A 20,928-nucleotide genomic window follows, 5' to 3' on the forward strand; every position below is an offset into this window, starting at 1 on the left:
CACCTGCTGCATATGGAAGTTCCCAGGCCAGGGGTGGAATCAGAGCTACAGCCACAGCAACTTGGGATCCAAGCCTCGTCTGCAGCCTACACCACAGATCACGGCCACACTGGATCCTTAACCCACTGAGTAAGGCCAGGGATCGAACCCACATCCTCATGGATACTAGTTGGGTTCGTAACCTGCTGAACCACAATGGGAACTCCCTAGAAGAACACATTTTACCTCATAGCGTCTGTGGGTCAGGAATCCAGGCGCTGTTGAGCTGGCTCCTCACAAGCCGAGGCTCAGGGCTCCTTACAAGCTTACAGTCACCTCAGGGCTCAACAGATCACATCGTTGTTGACAGGACTCCTCGTGAGTTGTTGGACTGAGAGGCCTCCGCTCGGTGCCGGCTGGGACCCCGCAAGCCACCCTCAGCTTCTTGCCTCGTGGGCCTCTCCGCGGGGCGGCTCTCAAGGTGGCAGCCGGCTTCGTTAGCGTGACCAGGGGAGAGAGCGAGAGGGCGTGTGTGGACGAGACAGACGTCACGGTCTTTTATGAACTGATCTCCGAAGGGGCGGCCCATTGGCCTGGTCCCCAGAAGCAGTCACCACGCCCGCCCCACATTCGGGGGAGGGGATTCCACACGAGGGCGGCTCCAGGGAGGGAGGGTGTCCCTGGAGGCCTCCTCAGTCGGCCGCCACATTTGGTGGCCTGGTGAAAGGATCTCACATAAAGCTTTATTGACGACAGTAGACTTCGTCCTCCCCGGAGAGCGCCGCCCACTCTGGCCGTGTTCCCACCTTCCGTTACACAGGGAAAGGGTCAGAAACTCGATCCCCCTCATTGTCACTTAACAGATACTTCTTAAGCCTTTGCACGTGGGAAGATACACTTGAGAGGCGCCACCACTGCCGTCCAGGGTTCCGAGGAGGTGACAGTGAGGCTGACAGCGGGAAGGCTGGTGGGAGCGGGTCAGACCACTCAGAGGCGGCAGCGCCCCTTCCAGGGCATTGAAAGGACTGCTGCCAGGCCTTCTGTTGGTGTCTGAACCGCCCAGGAGCAGTGCCAGTTGACCGTCCTTGCACCAGTGTATACTTCAGCCCAGGTCGGCCTGGCTCCAGGCCTTCCCGCCCCTCCGCCCAGCCTGGCTGGTGTACACGCGTACAGGCTGCCTGTGACCTTCGCCTCTTCTCAGGGCCCTGGTGGGATTCACTGACCCACCAGGATGCCAAAGCAGCCTTGCTCCGAGGGACCCAGAATTCTCCCAGGGCTCCTGACAGCTCTGCCCTAGCATTGTTTTAATCCAACATGATCCTAAAGCCAAGGGCTAACGTTTGCGATCGCTGGGGAAATTGAGATCCCTTCGCAGTGGTCTGAGCTCTTCTCTCTCTACTGCTCTGAACAAAAAACAGCGTCAGCAGTCTGGTTTGTGTCTTCCTCTGAAGGCATGTCCTGGGCAGGGATCCCAGGACGGGGGTCTGATTATTTTCAAGCTGCTGGTGGGCAGTCGGTTTCATTTCCTCATCCTGGAGTTTTAGCCACATGTGCTGTCCACCCCTGTCCATCCTCTTGCCTCCTCGCCCAGCGTCATTTTCCTGTTAAAATATTTGCATTTTCCTATTACAATAAAAAGGTTCAGTCTTGTGTTCCTAAAAAGCAACCTATTTGTTCATCTCCGCTCTCACCACTCAGGTGTTCAGTCTTCAGGCATCAGTGCCTGGCCTCAGTCTCACCGAGGAGATTTATTGAGTATTTGCCACGTGCTTAATGCTGGGTTGGCCCTCTGAGGCGATGACAAATAACTGTCATACAGTGAAGTGAATTTGAATTTCACAGGCCACATACTGAGGCAAAAAAAAAAAAAAAAATCTTTAGCTGGCCTTAACTTCCCTCCTGAGCACTCCCTGCCCGAACCGGGCGTTTCTAGGCAAACTCTGAAGCCAGTTACCTCAGAGATTCTTCTTCCCCTTCCTGCAGCCCAAACGAGTGCAACACCTTGGGGACTAGGCTGGGTGCTTGTAGCATCAGTGAAGAGCGTCCACAGCTCCAAGTCAATCTGTGCTGAGGTCATCATGTCCTTCGCCTGTGGCCAGGGCTGATTCTCGCAGGTGGCACTCCCATTCCATGGCTGAGGCATCTGGGCTCCTGACTCCCCCAGCAGCCAAGGTCCACCCCGACTTCCCCGAGTCTTCAGCTCCTCTGTGATTGACAGACGCCTTTGGGCCTGTGGTATCAGACTGTGGTGAGTCATTGGCTGCTGGGGGTCCTCCCTTGAGGCTGCCCAGGCAACCCAAGAGGCAGCCTTTATTCGGTTCCCCTCAGCCCTGGGAAGGCCCAGGAAAGGCCCCTTCTGTTATCTCCTGCATCCCAAACCGCTGGCTCATGACTTCCCTGCAGAGCCAGGCGTCTGCATCAGACTTTCCTGCCTTCTCTGCACATTCTCTCACCTCTTTCCCAGCTTCCTTATCTAGTTTGGATTGGGGCTGAAACTGCAATAAGCACCTTCCTTACTGGCCGCCTGCTCATAAGCCTTTCCAAACTGGAATGAATTTTATGCTTTATTATTCACCCCTTCTCCCATAAAAATGGCCAAAAACCAGAGGGTGGTAATAATGATAGAGTAAAAGGTGAAGCTTGGGAATTTCCATCGTGGCTCAGCGGTCAGCGAACTCGACTAGCATCCATGAGGATGTGGGTTTGATCCCTGGCCTCACTCGCTGGGTCAAGGATCTGGCGTTGCGGTGAGCTGTGGTGTAGGTTGCAGATGTGGCTTGGATCCCACGTTGCTGTGGCTGTGGTTGCCCAGCGGCTACGATTCCATTGGACCTCTGGCCTGGGAACCTCCATAGGCCACGGTTGCGACCCTAAAAAGACCAAAAAAAAAAAAAAGTGAAGGTTTGCTTAAATACAATGATTAATATGTAATCATTTTATTTAGCCAAAACAGGACTTCCTGAGTTGTTTATAAACTAGTTGGGAAGAAAAAGATATACCCTGAAAGAGTAAATAATAATAAATGTTTTACGAGTTCCCTTGTGTAGAGTGGGTTAAGGATCCGCATTGACACAGCAGAGGCTCAGGTCACTGCTGTGGCGTAGGTTCAGTCCCCTGCCCAGGAATTTCCACATGCCACAGACACAGCCAAAAAAAAAAAAAAAAAAAAAGTTTTAAAGCCACTGACAAACACAGAATGTTTCACGAGATAGAACATGTTGAATTATCAATGGAAAATGGTTATAAAAGTTAGTAGTAAAAACAGCAAAAAGATTTTGTAGTCTTCAGAATAATCACGTTTTGTTAATTTATTCAGCAGTCAATTGACTTTAGGGTTATTTCTACTTTCAACTATTGGGGGCGTTCCTGTCGTGGCTCAGTGGTAAGGAACCCAGCTAGTATCTATGAGGACATGGGTTCGATCTCTGGCTCTACTCATCGGGTTGAGGATCTGGTGTGGAGGTGAGCTGTGGTGAAGGTCGCAGATGCGGCTTTGATCTGGCGTTGCTCTGGCTGTGGTGTAGGCTGGCAGCTGCAGCTCCAATTTGACCCCTAGCCTGGGAACTTCCAGGTGCTGTGGGTGGGGCCCTAAAAAGCAAAAAAAAAAAAAAAAAAAAGTAAATAAACTGTTGCTAATAAATATTTGTGTACAAGTTTTAGATGGGCATATGTTTGTATTTCTCTTGGGTACATACTCAGGAATGAAATTGTGGGTCATGTGGTAAGTTTACACTTAATATTTTAAGAAACTGCTAAAACTGTTTTCCAAAGTAGTTGTACCATTTTACAGTCCCATCAGCAATGTACAAGGGTTTCTGTTTCCACATCCTTGTTAGGTTTTTTTTTTTTTTTTTTGGTCTTTTTAGGGCAACACCCATGGCATATGGACATTCCCAGGCTAGGGGTCAAATACACCACAGCCACAGCCACAGCAACGGATCCAAGCCACATCTGCAACCTACACCACAGATCATGGCAACACCGGATCCTTAACCCACTGATCGAGGCCAGGGATAGAACCTGCACCCTCAAGGATGCCAGTCAGATTCATTTCCACTGACCCATGACAGGAACTCCCCCTTGTTAGCATTTTTGATTGTAGCTAATTCAGTGGGTGAGTGGCATCTCTTTGTGATTTCAGTTTTCATTTCCCTAATGAGTACATAAGTTGAGCATTTTTCATGTGATTTTTAGCCCGTTGGTACATCTTATTTCATTTGAGTCTTTGCCTGTTTTGTAAGTGGGTTGTCTGTTTTCTTATTCAGTTACAAGAACTCTTTCTAGGTTCTAGACACATAGTTTGTTCTGGTTGTATTTCAGCTTAACTGAAGTATAATTGACATATAAAGTGGTAAGATATTTCAGGTATTCATTGTAGTGCTTTTACGACAGTGTGTTGCCAACTCTAGTCACCAGGTCACATTAGATCCTCAGACCTCATCTTATTGCTGAAAGTTTACACTTTTCCCAGCTCTCCCTGTTTCCCCCACCCTTCAGCCCCCGGCAACTGCTTTTTCTACTCTCAGTTTCTGAGTTTGGCTCTTTTTTTTTTAATTCCATATATAGATGATACTGTGCAGTATTTGTCTTTGTTTATAAATAACACAGCAGGATCTTCCTCTTTCCCATGGCTGAATAATATTCCTCTGTGCATATGTACCACGTCTTCTTCATCCATTCGTCTCTCGACGGGCACTTGGGGTATTTCCGTATCCTCGCTATTGTGACTAGCGCCACAGTGAACCAGGGGACACGGGAGTTCAGATGGCTCTTGAAGATTCTGTTTCCGCTGTCTTGGGATTCGTACCGAGAAGTGGGCTTGCTGGATCACGTGGTAGTTCTCTTTTTCGTTTTCCGAGGACCCTCCCTACTGTTTTGCCTGCGGGCTGCTCCAGTTTCCATTTCCACCGGCAGTGCCCACATGTTCCCGCTTCTCCGTGTCTCCGCCAGCACTTGTTACCCTTTGTCTTTTTGATGACGACCGTCTGAGCAGATGTGAGGTGGTGGCTCATGTGGGTTTGGTTTCCCTGGCGGCTCGTGCTGTTGAGCACCTCTTCATGTATACCTGTGGGCCGCTTGGGTGTCTTCCTTGGGAGAATGTCTATTCAGTTTGCCCATTTTTTAACCAGGCTGCTTTTTTTCACGACGGAGTTGTGTGAGTTCTTCAGATAGTGTAGCCATTAACTCCTTATCACACACATGACCTGCACATAGTCTCTCCTACTCGCTCGCTCGGTCGCCTTTGCATTCTATTGATAGTTTCTTTTGCTGGACAGAAGCTTTTTAGTTTTTAGGGGTCCCACATTATTTTGCTTTTGTCGCCTTTGCTTTTGGTGTCAAATCAAAAAGATCCTGCTGGAGATCCACAATTTCTTTATCAGAAATAAGTGGCAAGTATTTTTGCTCAGTCTGTGGCTTATTTTATTTTTCTTAGTGGTGTCTTTTTTATAGTCGTTCTATGGAGATATAATTCATATACCATACAATTCACCCTTTTAAAGTGCGGGTCGATGATTTTTAATACAGTTACAGAGCTGTGCAACCATCACCCTAATCAGTTGTAGAGCATTTCATCAACCCCAAAAAGAACCCCATACCCATTAGCCCTCAGTCCTCCTTCCCCCCAAGCCCTGCAGCCCCAGACACCACTAATTGACTTTCTGTCTGTATGGATTTACTTGTTCTGAATATTTCATATAAATGGAGTCAAACAGTAGGCAGTTGTTTGTATCTGGCTTCTTCTTTCGTTCAGCATAATATTTTCAGGATTCATCCATGTTGTAACATGTATCAGTACTTCATTCCTTTTTATTGCTTAATCACATTCCATTATTATAAATAAGAATGAAATATATACATAAATATATTGAGGTTGTGGGGGTTTGTTGTCGTTTGTTTGGGTTTTTGTTTTGGTTTTTTTTTTTTGTTTTTTGGGGTTTTTTTTTTTGCTTTTTAGGGCCGCACTCACAGGATATGGAGGTTCCCAGGCTAGGGGTCCCATCAGAGCTGTAGCCGCCAGCCTACACCACTGCCACAGCAGTGCTGGATCCTTAACCCACTGAACGACGCCAGGGATGAGACCTGCATCCTCACGGATGCTAGTCAGACTCGTTAACCGCTGAGCTGCAACGGGAGCTCCATATATATGAATATATTTAAATCATTCATCAGTTGGACATTTGGATTTGTTTTCACTTTTTGGCTATTATATATAATGCTGCAGTGAACACTTGTATACAAGTTTTTGTGTGTACGTATGTTTTCATTTATCTCAGGTATATACATGTAGGAGTGGAATTGTGTTATATGTTACTCAGTGTTTAACCTTTTGATAAGTGCCAGACTATTTTTTAAAGCAGCTGCACTTTTTGCATTATATACATCTACTTACGAGGGTTCCAATTTCTCCCCATCCTTGGCAGTACTTGTTATATTATCTGTCTTTTTTATCGTAGCCATCCTGATGGGTATGAAGTTGTGTAGCGTTGCAGTTTGGATCTGCCTTTCCCTAATGGCTGATAGTATCAAGCATCTGTTCATGTGCTTATTGGACACTGGTTTATCTTCTTTGGAGAAATGTCTATTCAGATCCTTTTCCTATTTTTAAATTAGGTTGCCTGTCCTTCACTTGCTGAGTGTAATAGCTCTTTATATATTCTAGATATAAGGACCTTATCAAATAGATGATTTGCAAAAAATTTTCCCATCCACTAAGTTTTTTGCACTTTCTTAAAGGTGACCTTTGAAGAAAGTTTTTAATTTTGATGAAGTTCAATTTATATGTTTTGCTTTTGTAGTATATACTTTCCAGCTGTACTGCTTTTTAGAGAAAGGGCAGCAGAGGGTGGCATAGAGACTGGGGTTTTATTGGAAGCAAAATGGGGAAGATATAAACCAAAGTGCAAATAAGCTCAAAGGAAGATAATTATCTTGTGGGCTATTATCTAAAAAGTCATTGTCTAAGTTTCTCAGTTTGTAGTTTTGTTCTTATATTTGATATAATCCACTTTACGTTGTTTTTTGTATACAATGTGAGGTAAGGATCTAAGTTCATATTTATCTGCATCATGGAAGGATCTCAAAAAGTATGTCAGGTGATGAAAGCAAATCGCAAGATGATATGTGCAGTATGATACCCCAGTCATGTAAAATTTGAAAGCATGAAATGTCATATATTACTCATAATTTCATATAAACTCATAGGTAAAAAGTTTCACATCCAAATCTTTGATAAAACTGGTAGTCCGAGTGGTCTTCAGACTTATCTGCAGTGTTTTCAGGTTGAGATAAATTCGACACAATGGTAACAGTTACCAGTGTGAGTGGTCTATTATGTTCAACTTTTTTTTTTTTTTTTTTGGCTTGTTAGGGCCCCATCTGTGGCACATGGAAGTTCCCAGGCTAGGGGTTGAATCAGAGCTGCAGCTGCTGGCCTACACCACAGCCACAGCCATGCCAGATCCAAGCCAAGTCTGTGACCCACACCACAGCTCACCATAACACTGGATCCTTAACCCACTGAGCAAGGCCAGGGATTGAACTGGCATCTTCATGGATACTAGTCAAGTTCATAACCTGCTGAGCCACAACGGAACTCCCAATTATGTTCTATTTTAAAGTTTTCTCTATTTTTTAAATTTCTCAAATTACAACACACACATACACACATGCACATCATACAAATCAATCAAGAACGATGGAGAATAGGAGTTCCTGTCGTGGTGCAACAGAAACAAATCCGACTACGAACCATGAGGTTGCGAATTCCATCCCTGACCTCGCTCAATGGGTTAAGGATCTGGCGTTGCCATGAGCTGTGGTGTAGGTCGCAGACGCAGTTCAGATCCTGCGTTGCGGTGCTGTGGTGTAGGCCGGCAGCTGTAGCTCTGATTTGACCCCTAGACTGGGAACGTCCATATGCTGTAGGTGCGGCCCTAAAAAGCAAAAAAAAAAAAAAAGACTGATGGAGAACAGACCATTTCCATTTGGCCCAGCACTCACCCTGGGTGAAGCTGTGAGCTGAGGCTTTTACACACAGCCTGTCAGCCTGTTGGGGGAGGATTCTGTTGGTGTATGGAAGTTCTGAGCCAGATCCCACAAGATAATTATCTTCCTTTGAGCTTATTTGCACTTTGGTTTATATTTTCCCCATTTTGCTTCCAAATAAAACCCCAGACTCTATGCCACCCTCTGCTGCCCTTTCTCTAAAAAGCAGCAGAGCCCAAATCTCAGCAAGCATCTTTCTCTGGAGGGCTTAAATTTTACCCCATTGCTCCAAGCTTTCTCCAAAACTACAGCAGAGCCTTCACAAGGGAAGTTCAGTTTCTCCTAAACGTGTGTCCATTCTCACCTACGGGGTGGCCACAAAAGACCTCCCTGTGTGTGCTTGACAAGGGCAGTGGAACGGGCCAGATGACCCGGCTCCTGGAACAGCCCGCAGCTAGGTGCCTGCCACGCCAACTCGGACGCGGGTTCCCTGCGGCCTGGCAGCTGCAGAGGTGCAGAGCGCGAGCCATCGCCCCCGGAGGAGAAGGGCTTGTGCCGGCATCTCCCACGCATGCGCTGTGCCGCCCGACACAGAGCCCATACTCTCAAAATCCTTATTTTCCTTCTGTAAAGTGGAGGCAAAAACATGTGCCCTTTCTACTCACAGGTTCTCATGAGGATCAAATGAGATAAGGCACATGGATGTGTTTGCAAACAAAAATGAAAGATGTTTGTGTACAATTTCCCAGCGGTGTGATGCGCAGCCCTTCCCAGATCCTCGCCCAGCTAGTCGCTCGTCTGTGCACCAGGAAGGCCCCATCTCCTCTTTGTTCTCTCCCCTTCGTTTCTGCTTTTGTTTTCCTTTTCTTCCTCCCTCCGGTCCTGGAGGCAGCCTGACCCTTCCTTCCAATTGGTGATGGTTCTGCGCTTTCACCGCTGAACTGAAGGCCAGGGCTGGCTCAGGTTGCCTGAGAAAAAGGACTGAGCTCCCCCTTCCTCAAGGAGGTAAAGTGCCTGAGATGACACGTTTTATCTCTGATTCTCCCAGGCTCAGGCCACGGCATCGCCGCACACATCGCCCACGCATGGAGGTGGCCGCCCGCTGCCGATGCCTGTGCGCTCCGCCTCCGCTGGCTCCACCCCCACCCACTGCCCGCAGGACCCCCTGAGCGGCGTCGGCGGGGACATGCAGGAGGCCTTCGCCCAAGGTGAGCTCGGGGGCAGAGTGTGCTGGAGAGCTGGAGGGGTTGGAATCATGGACAGGATTCCTACTGAGGGCTTCCCGTCTCTTTCCTTTTGTGTGCTTAGCTCTCAGTGACTGCATTTTCACTATGGTAAAAAATAAGTCAGGCGCTGGCCCTTTCTCATCGCATGGGCGGCGCCCGTCGGGAGGGCTGCAGGCTGTGTGTGTGTGTGTGTGTGTGTGTGTGTGTGTGTGTGTGAGAGAGAGAGAGAGAGAGAGAGAGAGAGTGTGTGAAGTACAGGCTGCCTGGGCTTCTGTGCTCTTTTTGCCAAGTTGTGGGAAATGCCTTGTCTTTTTTGCCTCGCCTGGAGGAACTGGATGGAGGAATTCCCAAAGTCACGTGCTCGGCCTGGAAGGTTTCGAGCAAGCAGGAGGTGGAAGAGTGGAACTGCAGACAGGCCCTTGCTCAAGGCTTCTGGTCCGCGGAGCCAACAGCCAGCCGTGTCTGTAGCTGGGGGAAGACGAGGCCGCTCAGGAGGCCTTGTTGGGGTGGAGACGAGAGCAGGGAGGTGGTTCTGGGGAGGAAGTCCTGCCCCAGGGTTTGTTCTGGAATCCACCTCTTTTGACTGTGGCTGAGATGCGCGGAGCTGGCAGGGCCCTGCTCTTCGGCGGAGGAGAGCGAGGAGGGCCATGGGCCTGGGTGCCTGTGCACCTGCCGTGCCCGGGGGCCCGCTGAGCTGCTCCGCCCACCTCCCCTTACGCATTCCGTGTCCCAAGGCCCGGCCCTCAGCTCGCTCCCCCACCCACCACCTGGCACTGCCATCTGCTCTGACTCCCCCCAGGTACGAGGAGAAACCTCCGCAATGACCTGCTGGTGGCTGCCGACTCCATCACCAACACCATGTCATCCCTGGTGAAGGAGCTCCACTCAGGTGACGCCCAGAGCTCCCGCCCGGCCTCCCGCCGCCCCCTCCGTGCCCTCCTCACTGCCCCGGCCCACGGTCCTCTTGCCTTCCAGGAGCGCTGGAGGTCTTCTCCCCGAGAACCTGGCTCCCACCCGGGGTCACCCAGAGCTGATCACACACGTGGGTCTCTCCTAAGAGCGCGCCTTGCGGAGCAAACACATCTCAGCCTCCAAAGCAGCGCCGTCTGGGCGCAGTTAGGCCCGGCCTCGCTTAACCTGTCTTCCGTCTGTGCTTCCTCCACAGCTGCTCTTTCCTTAGGCCTGCTCGGCTGGCTCCCTCGGGCGCTCTCCTGGATGACTGGAACCGAATCAGCCACAAAAGCTTCTGGACTTTCTCCCGGCTGCCTTTCTGCTCTCTCCTATTTGATTTGGTTTTGAAACCCTATTCTCTCCTTTTGTCCATGGCGAGGCTCTGATTTCACTCCAAGTTCATGACCTGAGTCCCTTGCTTCCTTCATTCCTGGTGTTCAGTCTTATCTATGACTCTCTCTCTATCACTGAGCTGTTTCGGTGATTTTCCAGAGACCCTTACCTTGTGGCAAATTTCCCCATCCATAAAACCCAGGAAGGAGAGAAAAGGCTAGAAGAGAAGGCCATTCCCATATCATCGTATCTTTAAGAATCCCCATGATTCCATCAATTTCATAGCTGCCAGATATTTTACTAATGTTTTTTACAGCGGTCTGATTTCCGTGTCATATTTTAAATAAACAGGCTCCCTTCCTAAGTGCTGTGGGTCGCTCATACCGATGGCCCGCTTTTGTTGCTTTTCACCTAATGCGGAGCTTTTAAATACCTTGAACTGGCTCACCAAGATTATTAAATAAAGACATAGAGCAGGGTTTTTTCCGTGGGCCTTGCAGACACATATCCTTATTCAGACACATACGTTGTAATCATCCGTCCATGCGCTTAAGGAAGGCCAGCTTTGGGTGTTTCCTCAGACCTTTGTAAGAGAATCACGTGCCTTTAGTATTGTCATGGGCCCAGGCCAAGGTCTGACCCACAGCTTCACTCTTAAATCTGCTGTTTTGGTTTGGAGGAGAGTAAGTGTGTGGCCTAGGTTGGTTTTCCAGGGCAGTTAAGGTGCCAGTTCCCCTGTGCAGGGAGTGTTATGATAACACTGTCTCCGCTCCAGTACCATTTCTCAGTTCCCTTTAGAAGCACTGCCCCTACACACACACACACACACACACACACACACACACACAGAAACAGGAGCGGTGACCGCAAGGAGTGTTATGATAATGCTATCTCCCCTCCAGTACCATTTCTCAGTTCCCTTTAGAAGCACTGCCCCTCCACACACACACACACACACACACACACACACACACACACACACAGAGGCACACACGAGAGGTGACCGCCTTTGAGATGACCTCATAGGTGATTAGAAAGTCCCTTCCCTTAAATAGCTCCCCACAGACGCCAGAAATCCCACTTTTGGAGGGAATTTCTTAGGGAATTTCAGGCCTCGGAAATGAAGCACACGTGCCTCATGGCCACCTATTAGGGTTTGTGCAAAATAAGTGGTTCATGAGCTTGTCACACTGGTTCGCGAAGTAACTAGACATCCTTAAATGCGAAGTACGTAGAGCCCAAACAGCTTCGGAGAAAGTGAGTGTGAGGGTGCCCAGCCATCTCTCCGGTAGAAAGGACCGTTTTACGCATCCTGCTGTCCCCTCCCCTTGCTGTGGAAAGGTGGTGCTTGGCCTAAGGGTGTGCAGCTTGAAGGGGCAGAGCTGGTCCTGGAGCTGAGGTCTGAACGTGACGCTGAAGCACAGGATGAGGTGTCAGGTCTGCCGTCCCGCGAGGGCCCCTCTCGGATGCCCCGCTTCCCGAGCCCCAGAGTCCATAGGCGGCCGTGGACTAGGGCCGCAGCCAGTGTCCCTGTCAGACAGATGTGAACTCCTTTCATTCAGGTGCCAGGCGGCCAGGTTCTGAGCGAGGGCAAGAGCCTTGCCTGACACCAGCCCAGTGTCCCTGTCACTGTCGAGGCTGCTGTGAGGTGGGATGAGACACCCACACTGCCTGTGCATGCATTCTCTACAGCATGGACATGCTGTTTCTACCCACCCTCCTCATCTTTTTTGAATTTTTGTCACAAATAATGGGCTCTTAGATGTGCAAAGGACCTCCGAAGTCATTTCATCCAGCTTGCTGCCCAGTATAAAAGTCCTCTGTTTGAATATTTCCAGTGAGCTCATTCATGACCAGCTCCCATCCCTGGGAAGTTCTTTCTAATCCTGGAGACAGAACTCTGACTTGCCATGACGAAGTGACCCTCACTCCACCCCCCAGATCCCCAGAGTGAGTTCGGCCCGTCCTCTTCAGGTTGGCCCTTCAGGTAGCTGATGGATGTCACGTGGCTCCCCCGCAGGCCTCCTGCTCAGGCAGCTGTTTGGTCCCTTTGGCCCGTCTTCATGTGACGTGGGTTTCACTCGAGCATCCCGTGTGCCCACCGGGATGTGGCCAAGTGTTTCCAGGCCCCGGTTCAAGGGAGGTCCTGGGGCTCCAGCCGACGGCTCCACCTTGGGGGGTGGGGTCTGTCCCCGCCCCCACCCTGGGCAGGTCCCTGGAAAGCAGCCTTAGATGGCATTCGCTTTTTTCCACAGAGCCACTTCAGTGTGACACTCTTCAGTCATTTGAAGTTCGTTGTCAGCTAAGACCTCTAAGTGTGTGGTGGTGGTGGTTTTTAATGGGAGCCAGTGTGCATCTAGAGACTCCTTGCCGTGCACGTTTATGTTGTCTTCTTGAACCTGAATGCAAGATACTAGCTGTATCCCTACTGCGTGTCATCACCTTAGGGAAGCCAGTGACAGAGCCAGCAGCCGGGCAGGTGACATCAGGCTGCACGGCTGCTCTGGGCTCAGGGCTCCTGGGGACGTGATGCTGAGGCACCAGACCGCACAGCAGGCAGAGCAGGCAATTTAAGCCCCGAGGCCTGCAGCCGGGAGCCTGCAGCTCGGGTTTCGTCCCGGCCTCCCAAGTTACTCCCTTCTCCCTCCTCCTGAGCTTCTCCTGTGCTGAAGGGTCACTGGCCTCCTTGGACTTGTTTTCACAGCAGAGGAAGGTGCAGAGGAAGAAGAAGAGAAGATGCAGAATGGGAAAGACAGAGGTAAAGGCAGCTCGCCAGGACCCCTAGTCCGAGTGGGAGCCAGAGCTCTGGCCCTTGAACGAACTCCCCCTCTCCCTTCGTTTCTGCCTGCCCTCCTGCTGCCGCCCTTCCCCAGAGCTTTCAGACCCCCATGGATCCTTCTCCCTACTTTTCCCGACAGATGGTCAAGGTGGTCGTGTCAGTGGGTCAACAGAAGCGTCCTGATTTCCTGACACGTAAGACGTCAGATACAGGACACAGATACGAAGGAAGCACCAAACATGACCCCTTGCCTCAAGGCGTTTATGGTATAGCTAGGAAAGCAAAATTAAGATATGCAAAATAAGTAGGAGATAAAAGGAAGTGGCAGGAAAAGTAAGTCCTCAGACTTTGAGTATATGGATGATTATAAATGCAGAAGCGTTTCTGAAAAGGAGAAGATTACTGTCGACAAAATAGCCAAATGGTTTTGTGGCTTCTCGGAGGATTTCAAAGCAGTAGAGAAAGGTATTAGCAAAGGACATAATGCCTTCCTCATTTTAGTGTGTGTAAAACCTTCTTAATAACTTGTTATGTTCAAAGAGCTGCGCTAAATGATTTCCACGGATAATCTCACTCAGGCCTCAACAACCCGGTGAGATATGTAATACCGTGTTCTTCCCATTTTACCGATGAGGACATAGGCTCAGGGAAATTTAGATCGAGCAGCTATTAAGAGGGAAAGATTGGATTTGAACTGGGTCGTTCTGCCTCCAAACTTCATGCTCTGAACCTTCGTGTTTCTACACCACCCTGGACCCATAACACACTTCTCTGTGCACATTGGCAGGTTAGCTATTATATCTTTGACACATTAACCTGTCTGTTGCTGGATTCCTTCAAAATGGCAGCTCCACAAGGCAGAGATTTTGGTCTTCTTTGCTCAGGTTTTGTCCCCTAAAACAGTGCCTGACTAGTGGCTGTCAGTAGATTCCCAGCCGTCAGGGCGTAGACGGGGCACGGTGCAGGAGAGCACCGCGTCGGGGAGGAGGCTGAGGGCTGCGGTGTGAGAGGCAGCTGGCCCAGCTCTCAGGTCCCCCCAGGATGCTCTGCACTTAACACACCTGTCCTGTGTGACCCCCACGCCCCGTGACAGGGCTCTGGACGGTTAAAGACCTCGCCCAGGTAGCCAGAGGCAGAACCTGGTCTCAGCCCAGGTGTCTCGAGGCCCAGTGGCCATGCTTCGTCTGAGCAGCCCGGGAGACCAAGGGGCCTGAAAGAAGCCTTAGGAAGGTGGAAAGAAGTGGATACAGGAAAGGAAGCTGTGATGGGAAAGGGGGCGCGCCTGAGAGGGGGCGCCCACAGTGGCTAGCGTGGACAAGAGAGAGAGAGAGGTCTTTGGAGTCTGTCAGCAAGGATGCTGGAGTTGCCAGGGGAGAAGGAAAACACACCCCAGGTGCTGAAATCATCGTGTGAGTCAGAGCAGGGCCTGGAAGAGAGTGGACAATAGCTGTGATGAATTGATGAGAATGATGTATCTGGCGTGGCCGTCAAAAGGGCAGCAGCAAAGGGCAGCAGTGTTTGACACATCCAGAAATGCTGCCGAGAAATGGACAGAAGATTGACTTCCTCATGCAGACAGGGGACCGGGAAGAAGGCAGGAGGGTTGTGATGCAAGAGATGAAGAGAAGAGGAGACACAGAGATAGATTTACGCTGATGTAAACACATGCTGCAAACACATGCATGCACGCACTCACAGTCCAGCCAGACCCCGGCATTCCTGTGGAATGTTCTTGGCTGAAGACATAACAGCTGCTTCCTTGGCCCCTCTTCTCTATACCCTCCCTTCCCCAATAGCTTTTCCCATGGCCTCTCCTCAGGCTCCCCCACTCCCCCGAAGCACACCGAGGACTCTGCCCTGACGGCGACTGCAGCCCCTAGTCCTGGTTCAAGGCTGGGTGTAGGCTGTGTCTCACACATGGACTGTGTATGGTTTCTCTTGTCTGGTGCCTGCTGGCCTCAGAGGCTGTCTGTCTTTGCACCTGTGTTGTCACCATCTCCCCTTTCTGTCCCTCTTGCTTTGTATGTCTCTCTGAAATCTTTCTGTGCAAATGCTTGAATTTCTATTTCTGTGGCTTTTAAGCATCATCCCAAGAGGAAGAGTGTTAAGAGGTGGGGTGAGAGATGGGTACGGGTTTTTAAAAAATGACTCTCAACATTGTATAGGTCCTAGGATATGTCCCTGAAGCTAACATGTAGCTGTTATGTGAGTATAGTTATAAAATCAAGTGTTTTCATGGATGGACCTTCTGATTCCCCACTGTGATCTAGGCTTAAGATTGTACTGTTGGGAGTTCCCGTTGTAGCTCAGTGGTTAACGAATCCAACTAGGAACTGTGAGGTTGCGGTTCAATCCCTGACCTCGCTCAGTGGGTTAAGGATCTGGCATTGCTGTGAGCTGTGGTGTAGGTCGCAGAAACGGCTCGGATCCCGTGTTGCTATGGCTGTGGTGTAGGCCAGAAGCTGTAGCTCCGATTAGACCCCTAGCCTGGGAACCTCCATGTGCCCCAGGTACGGCCCTAAAAAGGCAAAAAGACCAAAAAAAACAGATTGTATCATAGACTGAGGTAGCATTAACTACTGTCACCAAGGCATTAGAGAGCACTAACTAGCAACCACAAAGAGAGAGAAGATTTGCGTCTTTGGAGTTGAAACCATACTGACATAATACAAACACCACTTGGTCAGCACCTCGTCAGGCATAGTCTGCTCAATGGGAAAACCATGAGAGCTAAATGGGCACTTTTTGTTTTTTTTTTTTGGCCATGCCTGCCACATGAGAAGTCCCCAAGCCAAGGATCAAACCAAGCCACAGCCATGACCCAAGCCACAGCACTGACAATGCTGAATCCTTAACCTGCCTAGCCACCAGGGAACTCCCAGGTGGGCACTTGTGAAGAATTCATGACCGAGCTGACCTGGCAGCCACATTCACCTCTCCCTCGAGCTGCTCCCTGCCCTCCCCAGCTGTCTGTCCGGCTGCATCCTGACCAATGCTTCTGCTCCACTGGGCACCCTTCCTGCTTTGCATCTGCTCCCTCGCGTGGTCGGTACGGATAACCAAGACTCCGTAGATGAAACATGGGCTAGCCTGCCTTCCCCCCCAGATTACTCCAGAGCCCTAAATTCATCTCAGCTACTCCAGAGCCTCATGTTGTATGCCTGTGTCCTTCAAAATCACCTCCCCCACAGCCTGCCACCACAGTGTCAGGAGCTGTAAATCCGCTTGGCACGCTTCAGGCTGGTGCGTGTCTGGTAGACTGACAGCAGCGGTCCTTGGTGAAAAGAGAGCAGGCTTTGGAGGGTCCAGGCAGTGGTTCAGGATTCCAGGGTGAGCCCGACTATGATTTAGTATCCCAAGCAGATAGGGAAATTGTGCTCTTATCAAAGTTTAAATCATTTTCACCTTGTTCGTGTGCAGAACCCGATGGGCGGAGCCCCCAATAGAACTGCTCCCTAGATTTAAGGTGGATTCCTTTCCATGTTAGTCTTATTTTTTTCCTCTTCCTGAGAGCCACTTGTCTCCAAGGCTGTTTTATGTCAGTTGCAGCTGCTGGTTGTAGGAAGTCTGACTCCCCTGTTTCATACCTGGTCGGGGAAAAGTGGACCAATGAGGAACAAAGGGGAGAGGCCAGGCCAGGCCAGGAGCCCCCAGGGCAGGGAACCCCTAGGAGAAGAGGCGGGGGGTGAGGAGACCCCGGCTGTGACCTCGGTGTGTTGTTTGTGTCTGTTGCACACAGGTTAGCGGAGGAGCCGGGACAGAGAGGAAGCGAGGTGAGTAGTGTCTCTGCCGGCCCCCAGAGCCCCTTCCCCACCCGCCTTTCCTCGGTCATGCTTCTTAAGCCAGAGCCACCCCAGCACATGAGATGCAAGTTGGGGTTTCCTCTAGGAGCCCCGCTGCACCTCTTCTCTTGTACGGCCCTGCTGGTGTACCTGCTTGCCCCAGTTTCCCGGCCGGATCTGTCTTGCACTGCCCTGGGCCTGGGCCGCAGGCAGGCCCTCGTGTCCCCTGTGTCTGCATACAGGCGGCAGACCAGACACTGCTGGCTGGAACAGGCCCTGGGAGCAGGCGCCAGAGCTCACCTCCCAGGACGGCTCTGCCTCCTTGCTCCTGATTTCCCACCGCCACTGTCATGTCATTTCTCTCTGGGGTTCCAAACCACAGCCAGCAAGCACACCCCTGAGGTTCTGTCACCCAGAGTTGGAACCCACCACGTGTTTCTGTCACACAGGATTCATAAAGCTGACCAAGCCATTTCCCATGACGCCTGGCCAAGCTGCACTGTTTCTTCACCTCCTAAAAAATTTTAATAACAGTACAGATTTCCCCGCAGGCCAATGCCCATTGCCATTAGGAATTAATCTTTCGCGTTTTTCCATCTGAGGACCTTAACTCTTAACGGGTCCCAGTTCCAAGGCAGTGCAGCTTTGGCACAGGCGCCCCGGAAGGATGGGAATGGATGGGAATAAGGGGACAGCGCGTCCGTTCAGGAGGAGTTCTTTCCAGGCTAGATGCCTTGATGCGGCCATAAGAGTCTTCCCTCCCTCCCCCATCTCCTGTGTTTAAAGTTAGGCCTCGGTTACAGATCTTACAGGCAGAAAAGCCAGGGCTGCAGCCCATGATCCAGAAAAGGAACTTTCTCAGGCCCTTCTGAGGCGTCTCCCCCTGGAGCAGCCTCCCGCCTTTTCCTGACACCCCCGCCCCCCGGCTGCACCAGGCCCTGGGTTCTGTCCTGCTCGCTCTCTGGGGCCTGCTGTCTCTGAGCCCCCACTGACTCCGGGATCGTGCAGGCTAAGGATGGGCAGCCCCGAGCTGCAGGAATCCCCTCCCTGCCCTGGGAATCCCGGAGCCCCCGAGGCCCCAGGGCAGGCTTTTGCCTGAGCTCACTGCGCATGCGGACAAGGCCCTTCCTGACAGCAGGCCTGGCTGCCTCTGCCAGCAAGCGAGTCCGTAGCTGACTTGCGCTGGGGGAGCCTGCCAGAGCCCCTCTTCCCGGGGCACAGAGGTCCTGGGGGACAAGGAAGCCATCAGGCCCGCCCCCACTTCATGCACACAAGGAAGCTAAGGCCCACTACCCAGGAGCTTGGAGCCAGAACTGGCATCGGAGCTGGAGCTTCTGCTCCTAGTGCTGTCCTCGGACCCCTCAGGAGTTATGAGAAACTCTGCAGCAGCGGAGAATGAAAAGCATAAACGCTCAGGTGGGGCAGTTTCACGGACCCTTGCCTTCTGCTCCTCTGAGGCCGTGAGGCTCAGGCTTTCCCTCCCTCTACGCAGCGCTTTGCGGCACATCCCCGACCTCTTCGCCCTTCTCAGTCACAGTTCTTCCCCTGAGCCTCCCGCATTCCAAAACCTTGCACTGTGAACACCCTTCTTTCTTCCCTGGAAACGCTTCCTGACCCTGTGACCTAAGCAAGCACTCCAAAGACTCGAGGTACCCCCAGAAAAAGGAAGCCCCCTTTCCCTAAAAGGGGGTGTGAGTATTGTCAGCCCTTTGCATGTTGAAAGTTGAAAGGTGCGCATTCCAGCAGCACCAACGTTGCACGTTTGTCTTGTTCCCGGCAGATGTTAGCAGCCTTTGCTCGGAGACCCTCAGCAGTGCCTGTGAGTCACAGTGCGTCTGTCCTGCACAGGCACGGGGGACGTGGAGCGAGCTGGCACCAACACAAGGAAGGCGAGGTCCTCCCCCAGAGGCGAATTCCTGTCCATCTTTCCACGGCACACCTGGACCAGGCCTGCGGGCTGCCAGACGTCACCACCCGCCAGGCAGAGGGGAGCCCGAGCCCCTGGGAAGTGGGAGGGGCGCGCCCCCCTCCTGGCACAGCCCTGCATGAACTAGCATCTTCATCACTCCCTTCCGGGCATGGTCTCATCTCTGCAACAGGGAATTTACTGGAGATTGAAAAGAGAAAAGAAACAGCACGACTCTCCTGTGTGTGTGACCTGATGGAGTTCTTGCTGGCATCTCGCCAGCATGCGCGTTGTCCCCCAGGGTGAGGGCACAAGTTTTCTCCCGACCTTTGACCTTTAAAAGCCAACAGGTTTTCTTCCCTCTGTCGTGCAAAGACAGCTTCAGGCCCTGCTCAGTTCAACAAACGTTCACACCCTGGCCACAGTGCTAAAAATAGCCTCCTTCCTTTCTCTCTCACTGCTTAGGCTTCCGCCCCGGTCGGTGCCGCCGCTCAGCAGCCCAGGCGGGAAGCGGGAGCAGAGAGAGCTCTGCCCTGCAGCCCCTGCTACGGCCTCCTCCCGCCGCGGCTGGAGAGGGGATCCTGGGCCGCAGAGCCCGGCGGGCCGGCGGGGCGCGCGGACCCGTGACCGCCAGGGGGCGCGCTGCCCGGCCTCTCCCCTCTCGGGTCCATTCGGCTCCGGCGCACTTGGTAATCAATCCCAATTCCCGGTGATTTTCATTTATTTTTTTCTCCTCCCTGGGCTCCAGGATGTTATTTTTAGTAGAAGAACTGCTATAAATATTTATAAAGGGCAGCGACTGGAATGAAGCGAGAGGCCCCACAGCTGGCTCTCCTACGGGCCCCAACGCACACGCCTCTGCAGACCCCTGCCCGCTGCCGGAGGAGGTCTGTGCAGAGCCCGCGGGCTCGAGCCACGGCCGCCCACGGAGCGTCACGTGGAAGCCTCGTTGGGGTGCAGCGGCAGGGCCCTTCTCCCCGAGGGAGGCCAGGCTCGCGTGGGGCGCTGTGCCCAGCTGCTCAGGGGCCAGCAATGAAGCAGGAGGGGCAGGTGCAGTCTGGGGCGCTCCAGGGGTGTGGGGGCCAGGAGGTTGGTCCCCCAAGTATGAAGAAGACAGACAGACACACACCCACACACACCTACACCCACACACACCCCGAGCCTCAGGAGACGCCCCCGGCCCAGGCTAGCGCCCCCACACACACCCCCGCAGCAGCGCCAGTGAAAACATCAGCGAGGCGCGCCCACCAACTCAGGGGCAGGGGTGAGAGTGACCAAATGGAAAGTTCTGGGGGACGTTCGGTGCCGACCAACGGCGAGACGCAGTGTGGAAGGGCTAGGCCAAGGCTTCACAGATGACACTGTTAGGTGATGGTGCCTCCCCCACAAGCCTGACTTCTCAGGCTTTGTGTCCCCGGCTCTGAGGACAGGGCAGAATCCCGCCTCCCGGGTCCTCACGTGAACTGCCTGCTTCTTCCAGAGCAAAAAGATTGAAAGGGACAGGCAGATTAAAAGCACCAGGGGGCTTCAAAACAGCCAAGTGCTTTGGGCAGCGGAGGTGCACGTGTGAATAGCAGTGTCACCTGGGCCCTGCCGCATGCGCGAGGCTGACCACCTTCCGGCAGGTGCTCACTCTCTGCTTGCCTTTGTCGAGAAGTAGCGTCGGGGTCTTCAGACACGAGAGAGGGTCCAAACTCCTAGCCACCTACCTTACCAGCACCCAGGGTGTGGTCAGGGGACCGAAGTGACCCTGGGTGGTCCATTTCTGTATAAATTCATGACAGTTGAGTTCCTTTCCCACTAGAATATCTACCATTTTCTAAGGCCCCTGAAGTGCCTGCTGACTGCTTGGCATCTGCCTTAGCGGGCAGACCCGTCACAGAAGCTTGAAGCTGGGGCCCCTTCCTCAACCCTAACCTGGAAGACAGACAATCGTCCCATAGTGGACACTTCCTTTTTAATTGTTCTGTGACCGTTTAGGAGCTG

The 20,928-nt window shown here is 51.9% G+C and overlaps 1 protein-coding gene across 28 annotated transcripts in view; it reads left to right on the plus strand.

Annotated features, from left to right (window-relative positions):
- The window catches only part of DTNB (dystrobrevin beta), a 247,849-nt gene extending 228,485 nt beyond the window's left edge, over nt 1-19,364 (plus strand). For 3 of the 28 annotated variants that reach the window (XM_021087746.1, XM_021087751.1, XM_021087752.1), the window contains 4 exons: nt 9,014-9,173; nt 9,991-10,080; nt 13,180-13,233; nt 18,885-19,186. In XM_021087746.1, coding sequence (XP_020943405.1) covers nt 9,014-9,173; nt 9,991-10,080; nt 13,180-13,233; nt 18,885-19,090 — 510 coding nt within the window. In that variant the 3' untranslated portion in view covers nt 19,091-19,186. Of the gene's footprint in view, nt 1-9,013; nt 13,234-16,993; nt 17,028-18,816 lie in introns of those variants that run through there. The other 25 variants (XM_021087750.1, XM_021087754.1, XM_021087757.1 and 22 more) reach the window with 18 other exon arrangements.

Source organism: Sus scrofa, chromosome 3 (genome assembly GCF_000003025.6).
Source record: "Sus scrofa isolate TJ Tabasco breed Duroc chromosome 3, Sscrofa11.1, whole genome shotgun sequence".
NCBI lineage: Eukaryota > Metazoa > Chordata > Mammalia > Artiodactyla > Suidae > Sus > Sus scrofa.